This window comes from Stomoxys calcitrans, chromosome 2 (assembly GCF_963082655.1).
Source record: "Stomoxys calcitrans chromosome 2, idStoCalc2.1, whole genome shotgun sequence".
In the NCBI taxonomy this organism is placed as follows: Eukaryota; Metazoa; Arthropoda; class Insecta; order Diptera; family Muscidae; genus Stomoxys; species Stomoxys calcitrans.
The window spans coordinates 29,024,903-29,050,659 of record NC_081553.1 but is presented as its reverse complement, the minus strand read 5'-3'; the positions used below and the strand labels follow the sequence as shown (position 1 = coordinate 29,050,659).

General features: G+C 31.0%; 1 protein-coding gene across 8 annotated transcripts in view; it reads left to right on the top strand.

Annotated features, from left to right (window-relative positions):
• LOC106082599 (protein held out wings) overlaps positions 1–25,310 on the top strand; it is a 159,077-nt gene extending 133,767 nt beyond the window's left edge. For 5 of the 8 annotated variants that reach the window (XM_013245221.2, XM_013245218.2, XM_059362258.1 and 2 more), the window contains 5 exons: positions 3,006–3,146; positions 4,138–4,240; positions 4,495–4,806; positions 15,042–15,675; positions 23,961–25,308. In XM_013245221.2, the coding sequence (XP_013100675.1) occupies positions 3,006–3,146; positions 4,138–4,240; positions 4,495–4,806; positions 15,042–15,145 (660 nt within the window). In that variant the 3' untranslated portion in view covers positions 15,146–15,675; positions 23,961–25,308. Of the gene's footprint in view, positions 1–3,005; positions 3,147–4,137; positions 4,241–4,494; positions 4,807–9,365; positions 12,736–15,041; positions 15,676–23,960 lie in introns of those variants that run through there. The other 3 variants (XM_059362259.1, XM_059362261.1, XM_059362260.1) reach the window with 3 other exon arrangements.
• The last annotated feature ends 447 nt before the right edge of the window (positions 25,311–25,757 follow it).

Sequence of the window (25,757 nt, the reverse complement as noted above, 5' to 3'; positions counted from 1 at the left end):
GATAGAAATCATTTTAAATTATTATTCAAAAGGAAATTTTTGTATATTCATTAATACTCAGAATGCAACGCAAGCTGATGATGGCGTCAAAAGTCCTCCATGATATGCAATTTGCATTTGCGTTTTGGTGCATTTCTTTCTTTCCCCCCTCCTTTCTAAACAAATTATTAAATGTGGAAAAATTGCATTTTTTAATTAAAGCCAAAACTGAACCACAAAATATCTATGTGGTCGGTTGGTCGTCCTCCTTCTGTCCATTCGCTGGCCAGCCCAAGCCCATCATCGGAGAATGAGACATTTTCTTTTTTTTTCTATAATATGCCAACATCAGTAGCAACAGCGCATTTCACCCACTCACCACATCACATCACATAAATTGGCTTGTTTGGATTTTAAGTTTGTCATACGGATGCCATATTTTTGGTTTATGCGACGTCGCTGCTACATTTTGGTTTTTCATTTCCAATGGATTCATTCTCTTACTAACTGACTGACTAGCTGACTGAGTGAGTGGCTAAAATGACTCTGCTCTAGAAATTTGCAGAAAGTGCATTGCATTTTTCACATATCCGTTTGTAGTATATATGCATATACCATTATCGCTTGTTGTATTTTTAATTTTTACTTAAAATACAAAAAAGAAAAATCATTGCAATTATTTTGGTCGCCTACGACAATGCTAGGCGGCAAATCAACAACAGATCCTATTTTTTCTATACAATGTACAAAAATCGTTACTGACACAAAATATACCCTTAGCTTGTGACATTTCTCATTTCTAGATGTTGGGATTTATTTTCTTCGATCATGGATTGCTAGAATGAACAAGAAGGGTTTAGATTTATTAATTTATAAAACAAAACCTACTTCAAATCGTATTATTAGTATTACCTCCATGGAATACATTCATTACTTAAGAGGACTTAAATCAAATTCAACTTAATTCGGAAATAAAATTGTCTTTTCGTGAAAGACTTCTATGTACATAGATGTACATCCAAGTAATGGATTCAATGTTGTTGTTGTAGCAGTGTGTTATGTACTGAGGAGGCAGCCCTTGCCGATTAAGGACTCTACTGGGTCAATCCGGTACGTACAATCGGCTGCCATGGGATTGAATAATTCAAGGTTAAACCATGTAGCCACTAATTTCCCAAATTGTTCCAGTTTAATGTAGCAGGATTTCCTGACGCCAACCACCAACGCTTTTTGCTGTAGGGTTTTAAGAATATTTTGTAATCTGTTTGAGTATTTTGTTGGAAATTTCCTTGTAATTATCTTTAACCTTGCGTATATCAATCACATTTGTACTGATAAATATATTTTTGGCTCTCAAATGTATTATTATTATTGGCGATGAGCTATTTTAATTCCATTTTTGTGAATTGTTAATGTTATCCAATTTCCTTAACAGCTGTTTGATCATCAATCACAATAGCTTTTGCTATTGCCTATGTTCTTAACACAGGGTGTTCATATTAGTGTAACGGTATGTTTTAATGTTACTATGGCTATAGGTGCCTTAGCACCATTTGGTAACGTCAATACATTAAAAAAAAATTATAGATAAAAATATAATAAAAACGTGATGAAATGTATAAACATGTCATTATGGTAGATTTATGTTTGATAAGTGTTACAACTATCGTTGACACTTAACATAAAAGATATAAGTAACTGATCAACTACAAGTCTGTTGTAGTAAACCATCCAAGTGCGTTGATTCAAATATATCTATGGCTGGACTGTCTCCTTCACATGAACTTACGATTAACTTCTGACCCCCGATTCCCTTTTCCGATTTTACTAAAATTTCATATATTCATTATTACGGGCATTTATATTAACGTAGTAATTTCAATTTTTTTAGGAAAACTTTTTTTCTTTTTGTTTTAACCAGCTTAGACCAATATGTTTTTATTTCTTGTTTCTTTGACTTTAACTTTTACATAAAAGCGTACCTGCTGTCAAAAGTAGGAGACTTATCGCCATAATTTTTTTTATTATAGAAACCATCAAATAAAAGAAAACAATAAAATGGTTTCTGAGTCCTAGGAGTTTAACGCAAACGAGAACTTTTGATAAAGCAAACACATGACGAGCATTGTGGCAATCCTAGATGCATTAGTATGACGTTGCCACACTTTTTTGGTGTAAGGATCACGACCAATGGGAGAAAAGTTGTAATAGTAGCTTTGATTTTAGACTGTCACTTTAACATAAACTATTTCTAAAACGCGTGTTAGATGTACGATCAATCCGAGGAACAAACATGGATTCGGATCATTACCTTATTGCAGCAAAGAAGCGCACCCGTCTAAGCATGGCGAGAAAAGTGCGATCTGACACTGCACGGAAGCGGGGCAACGGATAGCAACGGCATACTCCACTCGACCGACCCAGCTGCATGATGAAAGCAATCGTTGTCTTGATGATATACCGACGCAATGGTAAACCATTGCCCACTCTATTGAAAATGCTGCGAAATCCGTAATTCGGTACCAGAAGCCTCATCCTGGAAAATCATTTTACTATCAAGACGAATTGCTATTGGAGCGATGCATGCAACATACAGAGTAACGCTTCATTCAGCAGCAACGTACCAAATGAAAGAGAGTGCCGGTTGCTAAAATTACTTTCCAAAATTGCTTAGAACTCAAAAATTATGATCCTCAAAGCCAAAGCGCAATCTATGTTAATTACAATACTGTAGACTACATGTTTCTTGAAAATGTGAATTTAAGCTCAACTGTTTCATACAGTACTTATAACAAAGTAATGTCCGATCATAACAGCTGTCATTCACAATAGAGACAGCTGCTGCCATTTTTTTTTTGGTTATTATACCGAATTCCGGTCCTTGGGGTTAAGTTTTTTAAAAACAGTAATAACTTTAATATTAACAGGCATAAATTACTGAGAGAAATTGTTAAACTTTATTCTTCCTTTTTTTTTCTTTATCGCCAAGTTAACGAAATGACTAATTCATTTTTTTATTCTTCCAGGAGGATGCCAACAGAGGTAAACCTAATTGGGAACATTTATCTGATGAATTACACGTTCTCATTACCGTCGAAGATACAGAAAACCGTGCCAAAATCAAATTGGCCCAGGCCGTTGCTGAAGTACAAAAGTTACTTGTACCGGTAAGTTCAAAAAAACATGAAAAATCCTCCAACATAAATGAATTAGATATGTATATCTATAACAAACTTAAACAGAAAACACCCAAAACTTCCCCCTATCCTCTGACCCCCCCATTTAACCCATCAAACACTGTGCGCGCTAAATATCAATGATAACCTTGAAACAAAATAAGCAATAAAAATGTTTCTTGTGAATTTGTTTTTCTTAAAAAAAAAACTTTCATCAACGTTCTATATGTTTATTTGTTTGTTGCCTTCGTTTATGCTGCAAGGATAGAGACATATTTTTAAAGGCAAGTTGTCTTGAGTCCTTTGTCAAAAACAAAAAAGAAAAAGAAACAAGTCTCAAAAGGGAAAACCCTAACACAGGAAACAGTCGTCAGTATTGCCCTTTTGCCTGCCTACAAGAAGCCGTAATTTTTTCATTATTAGTTTATGTTTTGTAATTGTTTTCTAAAATGGAAAAGTCGGGGACAAAAGGGGCACAGTGAAAGGCAAAAAAAGATATCTTCATTTACAAATTCAATGCCTAAAATCATTTAACTTGAGTATTTATTATAATATATAAATTCTCTGTTTTATGTTTTTGAAATCACTGTGCCTCATGTTTGTGCCTTCTAAGCTCTTGGCTTTAATATAATTTATAAGTTTTTTTTTTCTAAATACTTTTGTTCTAGTGTTAATTTTGTTGCCTACTTCAATTAATTGAACTTAATGAAAATAACCCTGATTAATTTTTACAATTTTACTTTTCATTTTATTTTCTGACCAAAACCAAAAAATAAAACTCAAATGGTAACTGCATTAAAACCAAATTTAAATAAAAAAAACAAACCAAATCAATGTACTAACCAACGTCGCTGCCACTGCCAACGCCATCAAACAACCAAAAACACAAACAATTGTTGTTGAAACAAACCCATTCGTACGTCGACATCGTCATTATGACCATCGCGTTCATCGTTGGAAATGACATTTTGACGACAAACAGCAAGCGGAAGGCGAAGATGAACTTAAAAAGCGTCAACTTATGGAATTAGCTATAATTAATGGCACATATAGGGATACAACCACAGCGAAAAATATGGCTCAAGGTATGTCTTTCTCAAAATAATTTTTTTTCTGGTCTCTACTACCATGTCTTTGAATAATATTTGTTATTAATTAAAAAGGCGGTTAAGCTAAAAAAATTAACCTTAACCTTAACTTCAACTCAAACAACTCTCCATATATAAAAAGATACACAAACAAATATGAAGACGAACTTGATATTTTTACCCTTTTCGAGTTTTAATTGAAAAATCTAAATATGTTTTGTTTTGGTTTTATTTTTCTTCCTTCTATTCAGTGTGTGATGAAGAATGGCGTCGTGTGGTGGCTGCTGCCTCAGCGGATAATCGCCTTTTGGCTCCTACTCTGCCTGGCTTGGCTACACAGATGCGTGCTCCCCAGGCGGCACCTTTGGGTGCACCCTTGATCTTGTCACAGCGCATGACAGTGCCCACATCGGCGGCGAGTATATTATCGGGTACCGCAACACCAGCACCAGCTTTTGAAAATCCCGCCCATGGCATGATCTTTGCCCCCTATGGTGATTACAATATCTACAATACCGCCCTGACCGGAAATCCTCTGCTGACGGAATACGCAGATCATAGCGGTGGGTTGTTTGCCAGATAAGCAAAAGTTTTCTTTATATTTTCTTTCCAACAAATCAAACAGAAAAATCTCTTCCTCTATCACTTTACAAAACCAAAAACGAATATCTTATTTTACAAAAAACAAAAAAAAACCAAACCAAAAAAAAAATTAATTCATTGAATCGGCTCTAATATGATTTTTGGATTAATTTATTTGCTCCTATCATTTCTGTTTAACCCTCAACAACAACTATAATATTATTTTTTTAAAGGAGCTTATTTATTAGTAATATTATAATTCCATATAAAACATTTATCAACAAATTCTTAAAAAATTTTCAGCGAGCAATAATTCATACATATATATTCTAATACTTAATTTTTTTTATTCTGCATACATCACACCAACCTCCCATACTCCACACATCTACTCAAAAAACAAACATGAACATACATAATCTAATGGTTTTGTTAAAACAAATAGTAAGAAAAAACATAATTATGGCAAACAAACCATTCTTTTTTTACTGAAAATCATTTTTTATTATATTATATCAAATTTTTTTATTATTATGTTAAGAGCACGAGAGGTTAATGTGTTATTTTTTTATAAATTATTTTTATTATTATTAGGGCTACAATCTTTGTTTGCTTTTCGAAATAATGCCTGCACTAGGGAATTATTACACATAAAATTAAACGGAATAGTTGCAATATTTAATTTATTTATTATTTTATATTTATTTTATATTAAAAACATCAAAAAAAAAAAAAAACAACGTAGAAATTCAAAGTAGTGAACAATTTTATTACCATATGGGTATCGGTTTTTATTTATGTTTTTTGAGAACTTTTCCATTGACCCGCACAGTAGTATTTTTTAAACCTACATACGCATTTCTTATAATATAAAGAATTTTTTTACAACAAACAATCTTTCCATTTGGTAGATTTGAAATCTGAGATAAATGAAAAGAACAAAGACCGATTAATGTGTAAGTGCTTTCAGATTCCCTTTGTTAAAATGCTAAAAGTTTCCTTCAACGATTTTTTGCCTCTTTGGTAGTTTTAATTATTTTTGCATACTTTAAGGGGCTTCCTAATTCATTTCCCCTGGAAGCCAGTGTGGCTCATATATAGGTTGGCATACCACAGTGGCGACAGACCAAGCCTTTGGTGGGTTTAGCACTACGACCGTACTGATAATCTGAGCTCGCTACCAACTCAGATACCGAATAGCATAAGCTTGTCAATAACACCTGCAAACTTTAACACTGGAGATTCATATTATTTTGAATAATTAACTTGCATGTTGCTAGAGACAAAGACAAAAATATTCAGTTCTCCTAGAGCCCAGTTTTTTTTATCCCAATAGCTCTTACCTGTAATTTTGGCATTTATGTTAAATAATTTTTTTGATTCAGATATAAATTATATCGTAAATTCCAGGTTTCATAACTTAACATGGACTTGTATCTATTTATACAACAATCGAAGGCATCATGTTGTAATTAAAAATATTTTTTAACATAATTTGCAATTTCTTTTATTTGTCTACCTGTAAATGTAAACAAACAAATCAGCTGATTCAAACAACGGGGAGAGACTGAAATTGTGAGGCTACCAATGAAAGTACAATTTCTACAATATAAAAAAATGGTGCCTACTTGAAGATAAAGGGGAGCATCGAAGTTCCGCACAGCTTATTAGTGCCATTTTTCTCAATTTCTAGGACCTAGGAATCCATGTTATTTACGAATTGGCAGCATCAACTGAAGATGTTCATATTGGTAAACCACGCCTATTGTGAATAGCATAGTATATAAAAGAAGAAAAACACTTTAGACAGCGGCCGAAACCGAAAATATGTTAAACCAGAAGTTGCATTTCTACGATATAAAACATAATAATTTTGAAGGTTATTTTTATAGAGAAATATTAGCTACTCGTGGCATGGAAGTTCTACTTAGCTTCATTTACAGGATTGTCATTTTATATTATTCGCAAATTGTTGTCGCTTACACATAGAACAACAGTCAAAAAAAAAATCTACCAAAACCGGCATACAGAGCAATCGGTATAATATATAAGGGACTTAAATGAAAGGTATTTTGGAACAGAGTACAAATCTGGAATAAACATTAGGGTGCAATGTATGATATATTGGTTATATGATTTATTTACAAATTTAATCTTGTATAATATGGAAAAATAATTTATAAGTTAATAAAAAAAGTTTTGTAAGGCCAAAAGTTAAAACAAAAAAGGAGCCCAGTTCTGCTAGGCGGAACCTTGAATTTTTACCTCCATGGATTCTGCAAACCAAATTTACACAAATTAGCTCAGCATCCTGAAAGCAGAGTTGATGTTTTGTTCGAGAGTTTGTGAGTTCACTCTTAAAAAAACTGTTGTGTTACAATGGACTAAAATTGTAATTGGTTGTTTGGGCAAGAATCTAAGCTAACTTAACCTAAGATAGGTTAGGTAAGTTTGAAAATGAGGGTGCAGATTATAATCCGATCCATGCCAGTATGAACATGCACCTAAGCCAGCAATCGTCGCTCTAAGTACCAAAAAATACCTTAACCTAACCAAGCAAAAAATGCACCTTCATAGAATAAGGGGTATTTTTACAATGAAAAAAAAAATCATTTATTCACTGTATTCCTATGAACAGCTAATTGGCATGGTCTCACCAGACTCGAGTTGACATTTTTAACTCTGTTTAAATACGGCCCAATCAAATATATATTCGCATATTTTTATCTGATTTCAAAGGACCTCGTCGCCCATGCCATATATATGTTAATTGTTATACTATATACACTGGTGCAGTCTGTTGTTTAAGCATAAGCTACTTAAACATACTTCTCGCCTAGTCTGCTTAGTTATGCAGCGCCAGTGTGGTCCGGTCAGCTTTGTAACACGCATTGGAGAACGACCGCCTCCCATTGCACCTGATGAAATTGACCTCCCCCGGCAAACCAGAATAGTCCTGGCTCAATTACGATCCGGCAGATGCAGTTGCCTCAATTCCTACAGAGCAAGGACTGATGCCAACGTGCAAGATGTATGTCCCGATTGTGACCAGGGACCGCACGATACACGTCACCTGTTTAACTGCCCAAACAGACCCACTCGTCTCAGACCCAGATCCCTCTGGACGCACCCAATCTTAGTCGCAGAGTTCCTGGATCTGGACACTCAACAGAATCAAGCAGACGAAATATAGTACACAACACACTGCAACATCAACAACTTCTCGCCTAGACTGTTTGCAACGTAATGGTGATTTTGTTAGTTTGATTATAACTAAGGTCACTACAGGCGACACAATAAATCTTTATTATTATTAAAGCGGGGTTGCGTTTAGCATTATCCATCGGATCGCGGCTCGAAGCTGGCTTGGTGCTGTGAACCCTTGGTGAACAACCTTGACTCTTTAAATGTAATTACTTTTTTTGTTTCAATGAGTTTGGTTGAACGGAGAAACTTGAAATGAATATTACTGCTTTATCCTACAGCTGTTGCATTGTCATTCACAATGATGAACAGCCTTGTTCAGTATGGCGAAACCTACTTTTCAAGCACTTAACATTACCTAGAGCCGATAACTTTCAATGTTCTGCCCAGCTAAACTTATAATTAAACATTATTTCCAAGGCCACGATCTTATATTCTATTGGGTGAGGCTATTAAAAGAAACATTGTAACGAAAAAATGGTAAGAAAATTCTCTAAAAATTTTAAATGTTTTTAAGATTAAGTAATTCAAATATAATGGTGTAAGAAAAAAAAATGCATTTAAATCAGCAAATCAACAACGGCCTTTGTTCTTTTCTAGATAGGAAAAAACGCAATATCCCTGTGAAATAGTTGTTTGTCGGAAGATTTTATTTTTAATAGTATTTTTAAATTATTTATTTTTGTTGTTTGTTTTAAATTATCACGTTTTTTTATTTAATTTATTTGCTTTATTTTTTCTATATAGACCATAATTTTTTTTTTATATTATTTTTTTTTATTATTATTATTATGACTAGTGCCATGACCACATAATTGTTTGTGTGTGTTTGTTTTCTTTATTAGATTTATTTGTTGATTTTTGGCTTATAATTGTTTCACTTGTTCTTTTCGCTATAACATTTAGAACTACTTTTTTCTTAAGAAAGGTTAGAAGCAACTCCAGTTTTAAACGTTTTTAAGTGTAGACACCAACAACACCACTATAACTATTACATTCTCGAATAATCATCATTTCACTGCAGCACTTTTAACCTGGCTTTTTATGAAACTTAACAGTTTAACAGCAAACAAATCAAGGAACCAGCTTCTTTTTAGTTTTCTACTCATGCAATAATCATAATAATCGGTTAAGCGGCTTTGTATTACAATAAAATGAAATCACCAAATCAACCACTTAAAGCAACTCTAAAACCAACCAAACAACTCTCCCACTGATCCCATTTTTTACTTAAACAAACGAAGATTCTCTAATGAAAAACTGTTGATTGATTATTATTATAATTTCCTTTTTTTTGTTTTTCCATTTTTTTTTGTGTTGTGTAAACATTTTGCAGTTGGTCGATATTTGCATGCCGGCTCCGTCTTTTGAAATAGATTTCAATTAGAATAATTAATTCTAATATTTATAATTAATAATTGTTTTTCTGATCTACAAAACTACAACAACAACAATACAAAAGAACAAAAATCCAAGATTTTCCCTACACCAACACAACTCTGCTCCATTGTAGTTATATAGAAAAATTAATATAATTTTATATTTGAAATATCGCAGATTATAGATCAAGCTTAAAAGAAACTCGATCTTTTCAAAACAATATTCACTATACAAGGGATTAGTGTTTTGTATTTTCAATTCAATTGTTTGGCGCTGACAACCAAGCAACAGACAAAGCCACCACTATAATAAATTTTATTAAATTATTGCTCGTAAACTCATAGGTGTAATTTTATTATAGTTTTTTTTTTTTGAGAAAAGAAGCAGAAAAACCAATACAATATATAGAAATGCAAAAAAAAATACACAATTTTTTTTTTAAATTTAAGTTTCTATACTTCTATAACAAAATACTTTGAAAGAAAAACTTTTGAAATTTAGAAACTTGTTAGGAAAAAAGTGATTTTTATTATATTTTTCTTTTCCGGTTTGTATTTTATAATTCTACCTAAAGGGAGATGATTTTTTTTTTTAATTTTTTAGTATTTTATTTATCTTCTATACTTTCCTATTCTCTATTTTTTTTATATATTTTTTAAATACAAAACAAAATGAGTATATTCTAGTTAAATGGTAAACAAAACAAACATTTCTTTAAAATCTAAAAAACAACCTTGTATGTGTTTATATAGGATTTTTTATTTGTTGTAATGTATTATATATAGTTATACTTGCATGTTGTAAGAACTTTTATATTTAGGAAGTTCTCAACTCAAATATTAAAAAAAGAAAAAAGTATTTAAAAAGCTTTCATAGGCTTACTTTACTGTACTCTCTCTCTCTCTATTTCTCATGCACTTGCTGCAATTCTGTATTCATATCTATTATATACTTTTTATTATATTTAAGTTTAGTATTGAAGTTATTATTATTATTTTTCTGTTTTGGTTATGGGTCTTTTCTAAGAACTATTTTTTCGATTTTGTCTCTTTCTTTTCTAAGAAGCATCGCCATATAACGTCTCAAAATATTAGAATTAAGCGGCAAATTCTAAATACAATACTTTGATTTAAGTCAAAGTATTTAGAATATCAAAGGAAATAGGGAATATGGCAGGAGGAAATTTTACAAATTAGTTTCATTTATTTCAATATTTAATGTTATTTATAAATTTTAAAATCTGTTTCGATCAGTTTGAAGTCGGTATGCACTTTAACAAAAAGCGTAGCATATTTTGGGGCGTTATCATTAACTATTCGCTATATAAAAAGCCATTAGACAATCCCACGCTGCAAATAAGATAATTTTTTGGAAATAGAGAAACACATTCTCCATTTTTTTCCTTTTGACGAGCAAATTATATTTTAAGGATAACATGTTCAGCCTCCAGGTCCAAAATGGTATGTGTTATTTTCTAAGGGATGTGTTTAAGGATTTTACGTCCTAGAATGCAATTTGTAAACATAGTAAACATTTATATGGCATTCATATTGTTGAAACACAAACTGTACCCTGCACTGCGAATGTGGCAGTGATCAATCGCCTCATAAATGCTTCCTGATTTGGTTTAATCAAGTCCGTCTGTCAGTGTTTCGATTCCGTTTCATTTGTAGGTCTCATTTGTTATCCAATCATAGAGAAATTTGTATAGTTGCAAGCTGCACGTATGTAATTTGCCGGTATTTTGACCCTATCCCGTACAATGGTTTTCTTCAGCTCACCCAATTTAGTCCTGACCTTGCTCTCAAACGTGACAAATAGAAAAGTCCACTGGATTGGCAAAAAGCGCATTGAAATCCACTGTGTGGACAAAATGAAGTGCAGAACATGGTTTTTTGTGCCATTCTTGACCTATACGTGCTTTTTGTGGCGGTGCCAAGTCTTGTCTATAAGTCCATTATCTACGACCGAAATGTTTACATGCCCACAGTTTGAAAGCAGCTTTCTAAATGTTTTACCGATAACACGTCTAATTTACTTTAACGCCGGGCTCGATAAAGGAGATTGCAGAACTCTCACAGCTGCCCTTACCATAACTGAAGACAGAACATTCGGATGGCAGTTTGTGGGCTCAAATTCTCTTACTTGCGCTTTCTTACGTTCCTTTTGGGAATTGAGGAATTTCTGTATTTGGAAATTTTTCTCATATGTTCGGAAAACAGAGCCCCTTTGCTCTTTCGAAGGAAATTTTTTAGCTTGCCGTAAGATTGCGCCCCTTTTGGCACCTTTACTTCATATACAATTTGCATCCTTTCAAGGGATATTTTCAGATCTTTAGCTTTTTGAATGCCTCTACGGCGTGTATTTCGTTTTGGAGGCTTGTAAACAATACAATAAGTTGTAAAAAAACAAATATCATATAGCTGTTATTTCTAGTTTGACAGATATAACGATGGGAATTTAGTAACACCAAGTGTCAACTAACCTGTAAAATTTTACATATCTGGGGCTCAATTCTCTTTCTATGAAAACATGAAATAAAAAATATTTTAATTTTTGTTTTCATATGAAAACATGCTGACAAAATGTCTTTTTGTTTTTATGTTTACCCAAAACAAGAATAGAAAATGTTATGAAAACGTAAACTTTTCATTTTGTGTTTTCATAGAAAGAGAATTGAACACCTGGTTGTAACTTCGGTTTCGATTTTTTTTCTAATTTTTTTAAGTAATTTAAAAATTTTAAAGGTCTATACAATTTTTTAACTCACAATTTATATTTTCCTCCTACTATAATTGATTTTTTCTTTTGTAGTTTGCAAAAAAAGGCCATAATAACTTAAAACATTGACCACCATACAGCAAAAGAAAAAATTTTACATAGAATTAGTTGTTAGAAAATCAGATAAATATGTAATTTATTAAGTTGTAGTCTTATGGTAAGGAACCCGTTTGAATTTTCCAATTTGTGCCATGTTATTACACAAACACACCCAAACACAAAAACTTTATTTCAATTAATAGTCATTTTTTATTAGAAGTACTTACACACAACTCAGCTCAGCTCTTACATTACAAGAATATGCCGAACAGATATCTTATGTGTATTTTATTAATTTATTATTTTTTTATTTAATTTTAACATTATTTTTAATATAACAACAGCTTTAAGAAATCGTTGTGACATACAAAACAAAACTTGTGACAATTTCTACGGTTTACTAATAGAAGCTTACATCACTTGGCGAAAACAAAAAGTGGGAAGGCCCTATTAACATTGAGAATATAAAAATGTGACGGTTAAAAATGCCCTAAATGAGAGAAAGTCTAAAGGCCAAGCCAAGTTATTTTGTGCTTCGTTCCTTACATTGGTCATATAGATGTGACGTCGGACTCTTTCCTAAACTGTAATTTGCAAACATTAGAAAACAAGTGAAGAAACTAAAGGTTGGGACTCTAAAACATCACTTTTATAATAATTAAATAATCAATCCTAGTGCAAGGAAAGATTGTGCTGTACAAAAAGATTTTTTTAAGTTAAAAAAAATCTTATTTGTTTAGTTTTTCCAAACTGTTTCGAAAGCTTAAGATAAAATAAAAAAATGTTTAGCGAAATGCGAATGAACAAAGATGTTGTGAATGAACAATGAACGTAATTAAGCTTGTTTTCAACCGATTTTGAAAAATTTTCAGTTTTTTATACTTATTATTTTTTATCAGCACAATCTTGTCCACTAAATCTCCTAGGGAAACATATTTTTAACTGCTGGTTTTGAAACCCAAACGTAAAAAAGGGTTTATTCTCTTCAAGCAATTTCCACTAAAAATTTGTTTGAAAGTTGTTTATTTCAAATGACGAATAGAGCACCGACCCTAAGAAAGAAACAAAAGAAATCACCATTTTGTGTTGAGTGAGATTGTTTAAAATTTAAGTAATTGTCGGTCGTATGTTCGCTTTCAACAATCTTCTATTAGTGAACCCTGGTATATCTCTGAGTTTATCTATTTTATGTGTTTCGTTTGCTAAGGCTGTTGTTCGTGTATAATTTAATATGAGTTGAAACATACATATGAATCTAAGAAGGTGCTAAATTATTTTATTTGCCTTTATTATTTAATTTTTTTGTAATTAATTTGTTTGTAGTTCTAATAAGTTTTAAGCGCAGGCTTTATTTTTTTTTTTTTTTTTTTTGCTTATAGTAGGAAACACATGTATGGACATAATGATTTACATTTAATAAACTAAACCTACACTATTTTCATATGTAAACAGAAAAATGCATTGCTACAAGCAATAAAAGAATGTTTGTCATTCACAATAGTACGTCTAGCTATTTTGTGCAAAGCATACCTTGGCAGGTAGTAGCAGATGCCCAACAACAAAAAATTAAGTCAAAAACAGTGCAAGTGCAAGTGCAACTGTGATTTGGAGTTTGCTGCTAGTTTGCACCATTTTTTGTTGTTTGTGTGTGTTATGCTTCTTAATTATAATGCAAATACACAATGAACGTTATTAAAACTTGTTGGCAGATAGTGCAGTTGGCGAGAAAAAATTTTACTGAACTATTTGCTGTACACTACCTGGGTTAATATGTCGTGGTATAGATTCAAGAAAAAAATGTGGAGATTGTTGCAAACATTATTCTATCAATAGGCTACACATAATGTTAATAACTGTAGTCAATTGCAATTACCAATAAGTTTTGAAAGTTTAATTTTCTCTCTCCTGCCTGCTAGAGATGTAAATAGTTGTTGTGAGAGGTTGACAAACATCGGAAAACCATGTGTTTTTTTCTGTTATAAAGGGGACATCTCCTGCATTTTGGTTGAGCAACAAAAGTGTTATGTATGAAAATTGTGTAGTGTATTGAGTGCCATGTTTGCATATTTTTTTATTTGATAACTTTTTAAAAACAATCCTTTTTTTCTAATCCTTGTGTTAAATCCGTCCAATAATTTCTATTTTTCATTATCAACAGCAATAAATGAACACAATATACTAGTCAAAGAACAAAAAAATTACAAACAAACCAATAGCAAGACATTAAAATTAAACAGAAAAAAAATCATTAAAATAAATTGAAGCCTTTTTTCATTTTATTTATGAAGTATAGACCAGCAGTGATGTTATAAGTGGTGTAATTTTTATTTTATATAAGATTAGCATTTAAAATACGAAAAATCTCCCTTTTTCAAAAAAAAAAATTGCAAAAGAAAAAAATTATTAAAAATCACTTTTTTCAAACAATGTAAAAAAAAATGTGTAAAGCCAAACGTTAAGCCGTTTCATTCCAAAGAATTTGTGAAACAATGGAATTATATGTATATATATATATATATATATATATATATATATATTTCCTTAACTGCAACAAAGAAACCTTTCCTTATAAATTTTGATAATGCCCATAATTTTGCTAAAAAGCCCTATCATCATAGTAGTATTTGTGGTAGCCCAGGAATTAATTGAGTTTATTTTAATTATTAATGAAACAAACAAAACAAAAAGTCTACATTTGTTTTTATAATAATTATTATTGCTACTATTATATTTATTTTGTTAAATATTTCATAAATTTTTTGAAATTTTGAAAATAATTTGTAATAATTATATATATGTGTGTATATTTTAGTAGGAGCCATTAAAACACGACGTTTGGCGGCTACTCGTGAGCATCCTTATCAGAGAGCAACAGTTGGGGTCCCAGCAAAGCCGGGCTTTATCGAGATCAATTGAAAGAACAATCAAACAAGCAAAAAGAAAAACATAGTCTTGCAGACGATGTGAGAAAAAGAGGGCATGAACAAATAAACAAGTGAAGTTTTACATCTTACTATTTTTTTAACTTCTCTAATCCCAAAAAAAAAACTCCAAAACGCCCCCATCCAACTACCTAAACCTAATCACAATCCATTAAAAAAAACAAGCCTTTGAAAAGAAGAATTCTTTTAATTATATTTTCTTTCTTAAATGATTTTTTTTTAACGAAAAAAAAAAAAACAAAAAAGTGTAGAAATCGAACAAATTATTTTTATTATTTTTTTTTTAATGTCCTAAATTTACAAAACCAAAACTATTTTGAAAAAATTAAAAAACCGTTCCTGAGTCTGTTGTGCCCTGCAGCTGGGGCCCCTCCTCAAGTATTGTAAAAAGTCCACCTCTCTGCTCTGATATCCGATGGCTAATTGCATTCTATCTCTCTGTGTCTCTAAAAATGAATGTTTTTCTTTAAAACAAAACAAAAAACAAAATTACAGCTTAAACAGGTTAGTTGTGTTTTTCTATAATCTCTTTATATATATATTTATTATTATAACTATTATTATTTAAAATTATTTATATAAAACAAAAGAAAACAAAGCAAGCCTTTCAAAAATTAAACTTTTATATTTCTTCTTGTATTAAAAAAAAAACAAACAGACCACTAATGTTTGTTTAAACAGCCAACCAGTGAATTTTCCCTTTGATATAGGTGGGGTTATATCTTTTCAATATCCCCCACCCACCTTTTTTTTACAAAAATTAGCTTTTTTACACAATTGTTTCAATGTTGACTTGTGCCTTTGCAAAATGTTTTTGTTAGCAAATTTTGTGAGAAACAAAACAAAAAATATTATAAAAAGAAAAAAAAATTGAAAAATATCTTTATAAATGAGTTATATAGATTGTATAAGAAAAAAAAAAACAAATCAAACTTATAGTTTTAATTTTAGTTTTAAAAACAGAAATATTTTGTATCATATAAATGTCCATGTTTTTTAATGCATATATACACATACATACAGGATATCAAAAAAAAAAAGAAGAAAAAACAAACATGCATACGTACACAAAAAAAATATGTTATGTTATATATATTATTATTAGAAGAAACTTTGTATTTTTTCCAAAATGAAAATTTAAAATAAGAAAATGTTTTAAATTGTTCATTAGTAATTTTGTACACTTTAGCAACAAAGAAAATAAAGATCAATTTTATTTGTACAGAACAGACAAAGAAAACAAAACAAAAAAAAAACCAAAAAGAAAACTTATGCAGCCCAAGTCATAAAGGAATAAAATATCAAATTCAAGTAATGGATTAAAACTCTAATATAATTGCAATCAAGAGTTTAAAAACGAGAACTATTCTTTTAAATTTTAAATCTGACAAAAAAAAACCGTGGATAAAACATAAATCATGTCCAAACTACGCTTAAATGCAAATAAATTATACTATTGTACATAAAATATTAATATAATAGGGTAAAATTAAAAAAATCCTTTTTAAGAGCTCCTTTGGTCTTAATCAACCTTAAATTAAACCTGAACACAAGCTTACTTATGGTAAATTCAAACGATGTATGCTTTCGCACCTAATCATTGAACCAGTCTTTTCTTTGAAATGTTTACAATATATCCCCATAGATAGCCTTATTGTGAATGAAAATGTTATAAGCAATTTACGACTTACCTTTAAGGACATATCTTGCTATGATTCTCTATTCCACACCATCACAGTCTAGTTTTGGAATATGTAAAGTATTTGGTTTTGTTTTGCACTAAAAAAAATTTAAACGCGAACAATGTACATACATATAAATACTGTTATTATTGTAATTGTGATTGTCAGTTGAACAACTGTCATAATTGTGCATAGATTTTAGCAATTCACAATTATGGCCACCTAAAACTGTTCAGTTGTTTGAGTACTTAAAAAATTTGAAAAAATTTTCATTCGCAAACTTTATTTGGAAGGAGAAAATTAGCAATATAACCCCATAAATTGGCTGATTGCCTATGAAGTAACTTTTGATAACTTTTTTAGTTTGAGCCCTGTTCTCTCTAGGTAATATACATCCGTTTGGGTAGATAGGTTTATTGTTAATGAAAATATATGAAGCAATTTAAGAATTACTTGACGTTACGTAACTTTTGGTAATCAATGAATAAACGTCTTGCAGAGATGCCCAATTTTACTCCGGGCTGAATCTAGGGAACCCACCACCATGGATCCATGGATTCTGCGACCCTTGCTAAAAATTTCCACAAATTAACTCAGTAAAAGAGCATATATGTACATTACGTTCTGCCAAATTAGGCAAAAATTTAAGGTCCTATGTCAGATTATAAATCAATTTGAACTATGCCTACCATGGATGTTGAAAGTCCTAATAAAACACTATGTGCAAAATTTCAGCTAAATTGGACTTCCAGGGGCTCAGATCTCAAAACGGAAGAAACGGTTAATATACGTGCTATATCATAGTCCGTTTTGGACGAAGATCAATATTATGAGGTCTTACGAACGCAATGTCTAGGTTAGTATACGTCCCATTCTATGGTGGTGGGTTCCAAAGGCAAACAAAACTATTATCATACAAATGCCCTTGTAGCTAACATCTGTATAACTGTAATGGATTTTGATTATTCACAATTATAGCCAGAGTCATGCACAAACTTCTTTTGCAAGCAAAAAGCCACAAAAAAGCAAAACCACCCAACTTTTACTGAAAATTAGAAGATATATTATATTCAAGCAAGGTGAGTCATTGTGGCCATATGAAAAACGCTGTTATATTTTTATAGCGGCAATTTAAAATTTGTAGTTGAAATAGGGTACATGTCCCTACCAAGAAAATCTTATACATTGCAATATACTTTATATAAAAAAAGTTTATAAAAATACAATACAAAAATAACTAAATTAAAAGTGTAATTTTCTATATTTTCGATTTTCATTTATTTACAAATCAAATTTCGTTAAAAGCGAACATAGTACCACCCTTAAAGGGGAAATTCACATTTCCGTACTAGCTTGTTGTGAATGGTAGTTAAGTAGTTGTGATAACGGACCTGATGCTTCGAACCATTCTCAATAACAATTGTATTGCAAAATATGTATTTTGATGTGAACATTAGCAACAAGCTTTGAAAAATCTCAATAAAAATCCAAACAAAATAAAATATAATAATAACATTAACTAAAATATACGTTTCAACTCTTTAAAATTAAATAAAAAAAGGAACGTGGATTTAACTATATAGGGCGGCCTCAACTAAAAGGGAAACCTTATCTAACAGAAACCTTTTTAATACGGTGAACCGTAAAATTTGCCCAGCCGCCGGATGCTCCTTTTCTGTTCCTACAGACAGATGTTGCAATTTGGCTTAATGTAATGAATCGGAGCTCTTGCTTAGGATCTCATATGAACAATTATTCCTTTTGTTTCCTATAAAAGTATTCAAAAATAAACTAAAAGTTTAATATAATAATAAGTAAAATGTATAATGAACAAGAATATATTTAATGTAAAAATTTTTCTTTATGATTTGGACGGTAAATGTTTTGCGTTTATTTTACTAGCCTCTTGAAGTAAACAAAAAAATTCGCCAAAATGACTGCTTTTTCAGGATAATACTCCCGATCGACCTCCCCCATTACAGAATAATTGCTGGATTTATGCTTTGCGCTGGACTTCAAGCAAGTTTTTTAATATTAAATAAAATTTTCCGGCACACAAAAATTTTATTTTCAACTTAAGACAAAAATTTGGCACTTTATTAAATTTTTTTCCCCAAAATTTTTTTGAAAAAGGCCATAAAATTCAAAGTTTTTAGATTTCTTTTTATAGCATATACACAGGGTTTCGTACTTTAACATAAATTATTAAAAATTGTAACACCCTGTGTATTCTTTTTTTAATTAAACCTTGTTTTTTTTATTTTTTGTTGATTTTTACAAAATGTGTATCATGTGTGCATTAGATTTAGAAGCAGTATTAAACCAAAAAGTAAATACATACCATCCTCCAATTTTGTTTTTCATCTACCGAGGCACCAAATAATAGACATCAATATTTGTTTTTAACCTATCTCCTCTATATATAACTAATTTATTTTTAGGCTAATCATATTTACTTATAGTGGTATATTAATCAAATAATAATCATTATAATTTGGTTGTGGTCTCTTAAAATAAACCAAAAATTAACCTTAAGGCAATGTAATGTTATTAACTTTATCGAAAAAAAAAACATTTTGCTTAGTCTTCTAAGATGTAAGATGTATGAACGTACGTAAACACATTCTTGTAAAACTAAATTTTAAACTAAAACTTGCATCTGCATTTGCTTTAATGGCATACCTACCAACAACAAACAAAAAACATGTTTCTCCAAACTTCCGCCCTCCTCATACAGGCAACACTTACAAACCAAATAAAACTCAGAATAACACCCAAAATCATTACACTCATGTTATCCCTATATACCCAACACACTTATTCATATAAATATTACATTGAAAAATGCCAGATTTTACAAAATTGTCATAAAAAGATTATTTTTTATGCATTTTTTTTTTGTTCTTTCAAAGCAAACCACCACTTCCCATGTAATATTGATTTGAAATGCACCTGCAAATGTTGTTCAACTTTTCTCTTTTTTCCTATCTTTCTGTTTTGACTTTTTTCTGTTGCGTCTTTTGACCTCTTTGACCATTGAAACATAATACCTATCTATCGACTCTAATGTTATTAATAATAATAATATAGTGTCTGTTTTCGGATTTCTATCTTTTTTTGTATGTTCCATATAGCAAAATAATATCTTTATTAATATCTACAACTACAACCAACAATAATACTACATACAAATTGATTTGATTTTAATCAAAAACATTTAAAATAATTTTTTATTATTATTTATTTGCTAAATGAACTGAACAAAACTAACCAAAGGCCAAGTTAACTAAAAACAATTTATCTTACTACAACAACAACAACAAAAATATATTAATATAATATTTAATTTCATGTTTTTGTAAATTACTTTAAATTAAAAACAAAATATCAATTTTGAACATATTTTTTCTAATTAACTACTTTTGCACCACAAAAAACAAGTAAAGGGAAATTTTTTATTTCTCAAAAAAATATTCTAATCGAAGAAATATGAATGTTTATACTTTTTTTAGTTTTTATGTATATTTTTTATTCATTTAATAATCATATCATATGTATTTGCAGAAACGCCCATCATTTTTTCAACATTGATGATTGAAGAAAATTTCAATGCTTAATTTTTTTTTCAAGAAAGAGACGCGTATTAACCTTCACCTAAGTCGGCGTTGTTATAATCTCATTTAAAAATTTCACCATAATGCACTATTGTGAATAACAATTACATCAACTGTGATACTTGTGCATGTACTTTGAAACGAATTCACAATTACAAGATCTACAATATTTAAAAGAGAAGATGAAAATTCACTTCTATATTGCATAACGTAAGCCAAACTATTAAATAACAAGTTTTACTCTCTCTCTCCGATAATTAGTCTGTTCGTGTACCTTTCTAGTAAAAATATGCAGGAGAGTAACAACAGCTGTTCAATGCTGCAAAAAAATCTCTAGTAGAAATACGCAAGTTCTCAATTACCAATGTATTAAAATTTTGCTCGCTCTTTTCTGCTGGCAAATAAAGTACGCGAACGACTTCCGGTAGCAGCTTGTGCATATTTCCACAAATTTTGAGTACACGAACACACATAATGATTCGACTATTCCCCATAACAGTTCTTTCACAAATGCAAACATTTTCCTCTGCTTTAAGCCTAGTACTGAATTCGACTCTTCACCCTGACAATAGTCAAAAACTGTTGTCAGGGTGAAATAAGAAGAAGAGACACTCCGCAGAAGTGGTACTGAGTTTTATGAGCAAAATAGAAGCGACGTGTCGCTGTAAATAATTGCAGACGAACTGGACCAACTGCAGTGCTGTAGTCAAATCCCACTAACACGCCAATTTAATTATTAAGATTTTAGTAAATTTGTTCACATGTTGGTTCTTTTCCAAGTTTTTAATTATAGATTTGAAATGTATATAATCACAAATCATTTAATTTTCTGTCTGCTGCACATGATAGTGCACATAAAACCTAGAATGTCAACTTGAAAGTGTACAGAAGTTTGACAGGTTAACATTAAGGGACCATTTTAAGGCTGAGTCCGACCAATTTAATCTTTTCTCCGTTTTTTAAACCAAAAATACAAACCCTAGTTTAGGTAAGGACATGCACCTAAGCCAGTAAACGGCTTCTCTGACAATACGGTGTTGACATGTCCAGTAACAGTAATAATCATTTGGGTTTGTATTTGTATACAAGCTGATTACTAGCTTAGGTGTATATCCATCCACCCATTTGACTAAGGACATACACATAAGCCAGTAATCGGCTTGTATACAAATACAAACCTAAATAATTATTCCTGTTACTGGACATGTCAGCATTTACGTCTATGACAATGAACCTCTGGGCTTGAATGGTGACAACAAAGGCAAATTTATCATTGGCAAATTTTCAACTGAAGAATTATGTATATAGCACATGGCATTGTGCAGTTTGAATAAATTATTTATAAATTTATGTGTAATAGTTACTTTAAAATGTAAATACATCACCTCAATCAGTGGTGTTATTTTCTTATTAGGTTTGTTCGCGTACTTTTCCAGTAAAAATTGTTAGTAAAAATTTGCAGGAGGGTAAGCACAGCCTTTATTCTTTGTTGCTATTTATTTGAATAAAACAGCTGGTTTTCAAAAAACATCTGTTTGATGCTGCAAATTGCTGCTGAGAAAAATATCACCAGCAGAAATTTGCAAGCTCTCTCTTACCAACTTCTCAAAATTTCGCTTGCTCTTACACACTCTCCCGCTCTCTTCTGCTGGCAAAAAAAGTACGTAAACGACTTCCAATAAAAATTTGTGCAAATGTGCATACATTTTTGAGAACACGAACACGCTTATTAAAAAATATGCCACCATAAAGCACTATTGTGAATAATTCTTAAATGATAACTAAAATCATGTTTAAACTTGGAGCAAATCTAGATTTGCGACGAGACTTGTAATATGTGTAAAACATATTACCTGTGTATAACAATGTGTCATAAGCATTTTACTCACTTTAAATTAATTTGAAGAAATTTCTCACGGTATTGTAATTTAATTAACTTTACAAATAATTTTACATTGAGATAACATTGCAAATGCAAATTTTGCCCATGAACATTCCACTAAGGAACAGGGGCAAACTTCTCGCATATCAATGAGTGCAGTCCGATTCAAGTTTAAGCTCAATGATAAGGGACCGAACGACGTGTCGCAGTGCGACATCTCTTTGGAGAGAAGTTTTACATGGCATAGTACCTCACAAATGTTGCCAGCATTAGGAGGGGAAAACCACCGCTGAATTTTTTTTCTGATGGTCTCGCCAGGATTCGAACCCAGGCGTTCAGCGTCATAGGCGGACATGCTTACCTCTGTGCTACGGTGGCTGATTTAATTAAATTCGTTGGCAGGCCTAAAGCGTAATCCAAAATTCGGCTTTAAAAATTTCCAAATGATTTTTGCGAGCATTTATAAATAATTCACAAAGGCGAATTGTTTAGCATGTTCGTCTATAAGGGTGACCGCTTGGAACACATACAACGGTTTCAAGCGATGGTCGTGACATTTGTGACGCTCTGATATTCTCGGCAAGATTCTAACCCAGGGTCCGAATTACCGCATACGTGAACGAGTGAATCGTTCGAAATCTCTCTATTGTGAATTATGTAACTCTTTTTTGAATGGGAATTTTTGAAATTTAAGAGCGCAAATGTTTAAATCGGGCATTATTAAAAAAAATTTCGACACATTTATATACAAGTGGTATAACACACATTAAACACGAGATGAAATTTTCTTTCGATACGAAAGCGGATTCGATCACGATATTCAGCCCCAGGCGTTCAGCGTCATAGGCGGACATGCCTTCAGTTGTATAAATCTACTCTACTAATAGCTGTCGCTCAGCCTTCGTTCGTTCGGTTTCGAGTAATACAAGAAGGTCCTTTACACATTTCGAACCGAACACTGATTTTGGTAATAAAATTCAATGATTTGCAAGCGTTGCTCGTTAGTAAGTCTATTCATGATGAAATGTCAAAGCATACTGAGCATCTTTCTCTTTGACACCATGTCTGAAATCCCACGTGATCTGTCAAATACTAATGCATGAAAATCCTAACCTCAAAAAAATCACCCTTTACAATTTATTGAATTGCTAAGCCACAATGTTTGACAAACGGAATTATCATCTCATTTCAAACAAAAGAGACATGCACTGCCAAAATCACTATATTTAATAGTTCGATTCGTTCACAGCATCGCTAACCAAAAATTAGTGTTATGGCTGTTATTGCATTTTATTTTTGACCTTCACTTTTTTCCATTTTAAAGTTCTATTTACATGTTTGAACCATTTGCAAATACATATGATATGATTTTATTTATTTTTCAAAAATATATATATAATAATTTGCAATATTCTAATTAATATATTAATACAAAAATTAACTTAACTAACTATTATTAACCATAACAACATTTTTGTTTTTTTCCTCTTTTTCTCTTGTCACCTGTTGTTTACATGCTCTCTAACATCCAAACCACAAAAAAAAATCCATAATCAAAAAATAAACTGACCAAAATCCACACCAAAACATCACTCGCGGGTGCTATGGTAGATGACTAATACGAAACATAATAGATATCTGTTTCTAAGAAGCTGCCAAAAAATAACTTAGTAAACGATACTGCAAATCAAAACAGAAGGTTTCCAAGGACATTTAAAATGAAAATTTCTAAAGAAATGGGTCCAGCCACAGCCCTGGCTATACTACAGCAGACACAGCGCAACTGAAGTAGCAAAAAGGGAAATCAAAAATGGAAAGAAGAGTCTCAATTTCAAGTCTTTCTTTTAGACTATAACATATTAAAATAAGAAAATAAGAAAACAAAAATGAATCTCAACAGCCCAGCCTAGCCCAAGGACACCAAGGAATCTAAGCAACAACAAAACCCTAAGGCCTTGAAAAAAGAATTTTATTTTCGGAAATCTCTTCGACTCAACAACAATCTACTGCTAAATCTCTTTTTTTGTTGTATTTGATTATTAACAGAAAATTAATAACAGAACGAACAAATTTTTGTGTATTCTTTTTAAACAAAAGCAAAAACTATACCCCCTATTACTCTATATGTTTATATATAAATATTTAATTATTATTTTGCATAAGTTCAAAAAATCACCACAAAAAGAAATCAATTATGTATGTCATTGAATCATATACCATATCAACAACAAAACAAAGCAATCGTTGTCATTATAAGTATGCATATACATATATTTTGTAATCATTATATCCATTCATTTGCCAAAACTCACTCACTCACTCACCCATTTCACTCACGGACTCGTATCTATGTAGCATCTCATATTCATTCATTTTTCATCTCCCCTCGATTTCGCTTGAGTGTAATATTTACTTAATATTTTTTTAAAACATTTTTTAGATTTTTAGGTTTAAAACAAGAAAAACAAAACATTAATATTTACACCAACCAGATGCATATTTTGTTAAAATTTTTAACATAACGAAACGAAAACTGTACCTATAATGTTTAGGTTTAATCTCGTTTTTTGGATTAACGTTTATTATTATGATTTTTTTTTATTAGCTAATAATCAAAACACACAAAAAATTAGAAGAAAGAACGAAATAAAGTTTATATTAATTTTTTTTATATAAAAAAAAATCAGAAAAAAAACAAAAAAACCTAAATTTATACATATAGAAAAAAGTGAAAAAATTTTGTTTAACAAAAAATCGCCATATTTAGTTGTTAATTGTAAACAGAACATAAATAGATTTGTTAAAAGTAATCATTGATCCCTGCCCTTTTCCACCAAAAACAAGAAACAAAAGAAAATCTCTCCTTTTTCCTTTAAAAAAAAAAACAGAAAAAACTACAATTTTTTTAAACAGAAAAAAAACAAACCTAAAGCAATTTGTATATTTTCTTTATATTACCATAATATATCAAATATTATTAAATTAATGAAACAATATTACAATAATAGAATTACCTTATAAAATCATTTATAATTTTAAGTAAAACAAAAACCTTTTATTAAAATAATAACAATACATAACAAGAGAAACTATTGTTTGGTATTTCATTTTTATTTTATACAATACCTGAAGTCTGCACCACTCTCATTTGCCCTTAAATTATATCCCTCGCTCACTCACTCATCACTATGTGCTGAGAAAGTCAAATCTGAAGATCAGTCATAGGGATATTGTGGCCATACCTTGAATGGATATTGTACGTTGTAACAAAACTCAAAATGCTAAATAAAGCCAAGCTGAACAATAATTGGGTCCTTAGAAGGTCCCAGAAATCATATCGGGAGATCATTTTAACATATATGGGTACCATATCTATACCGGGATCGATTTAGTACAATCTATATAAAT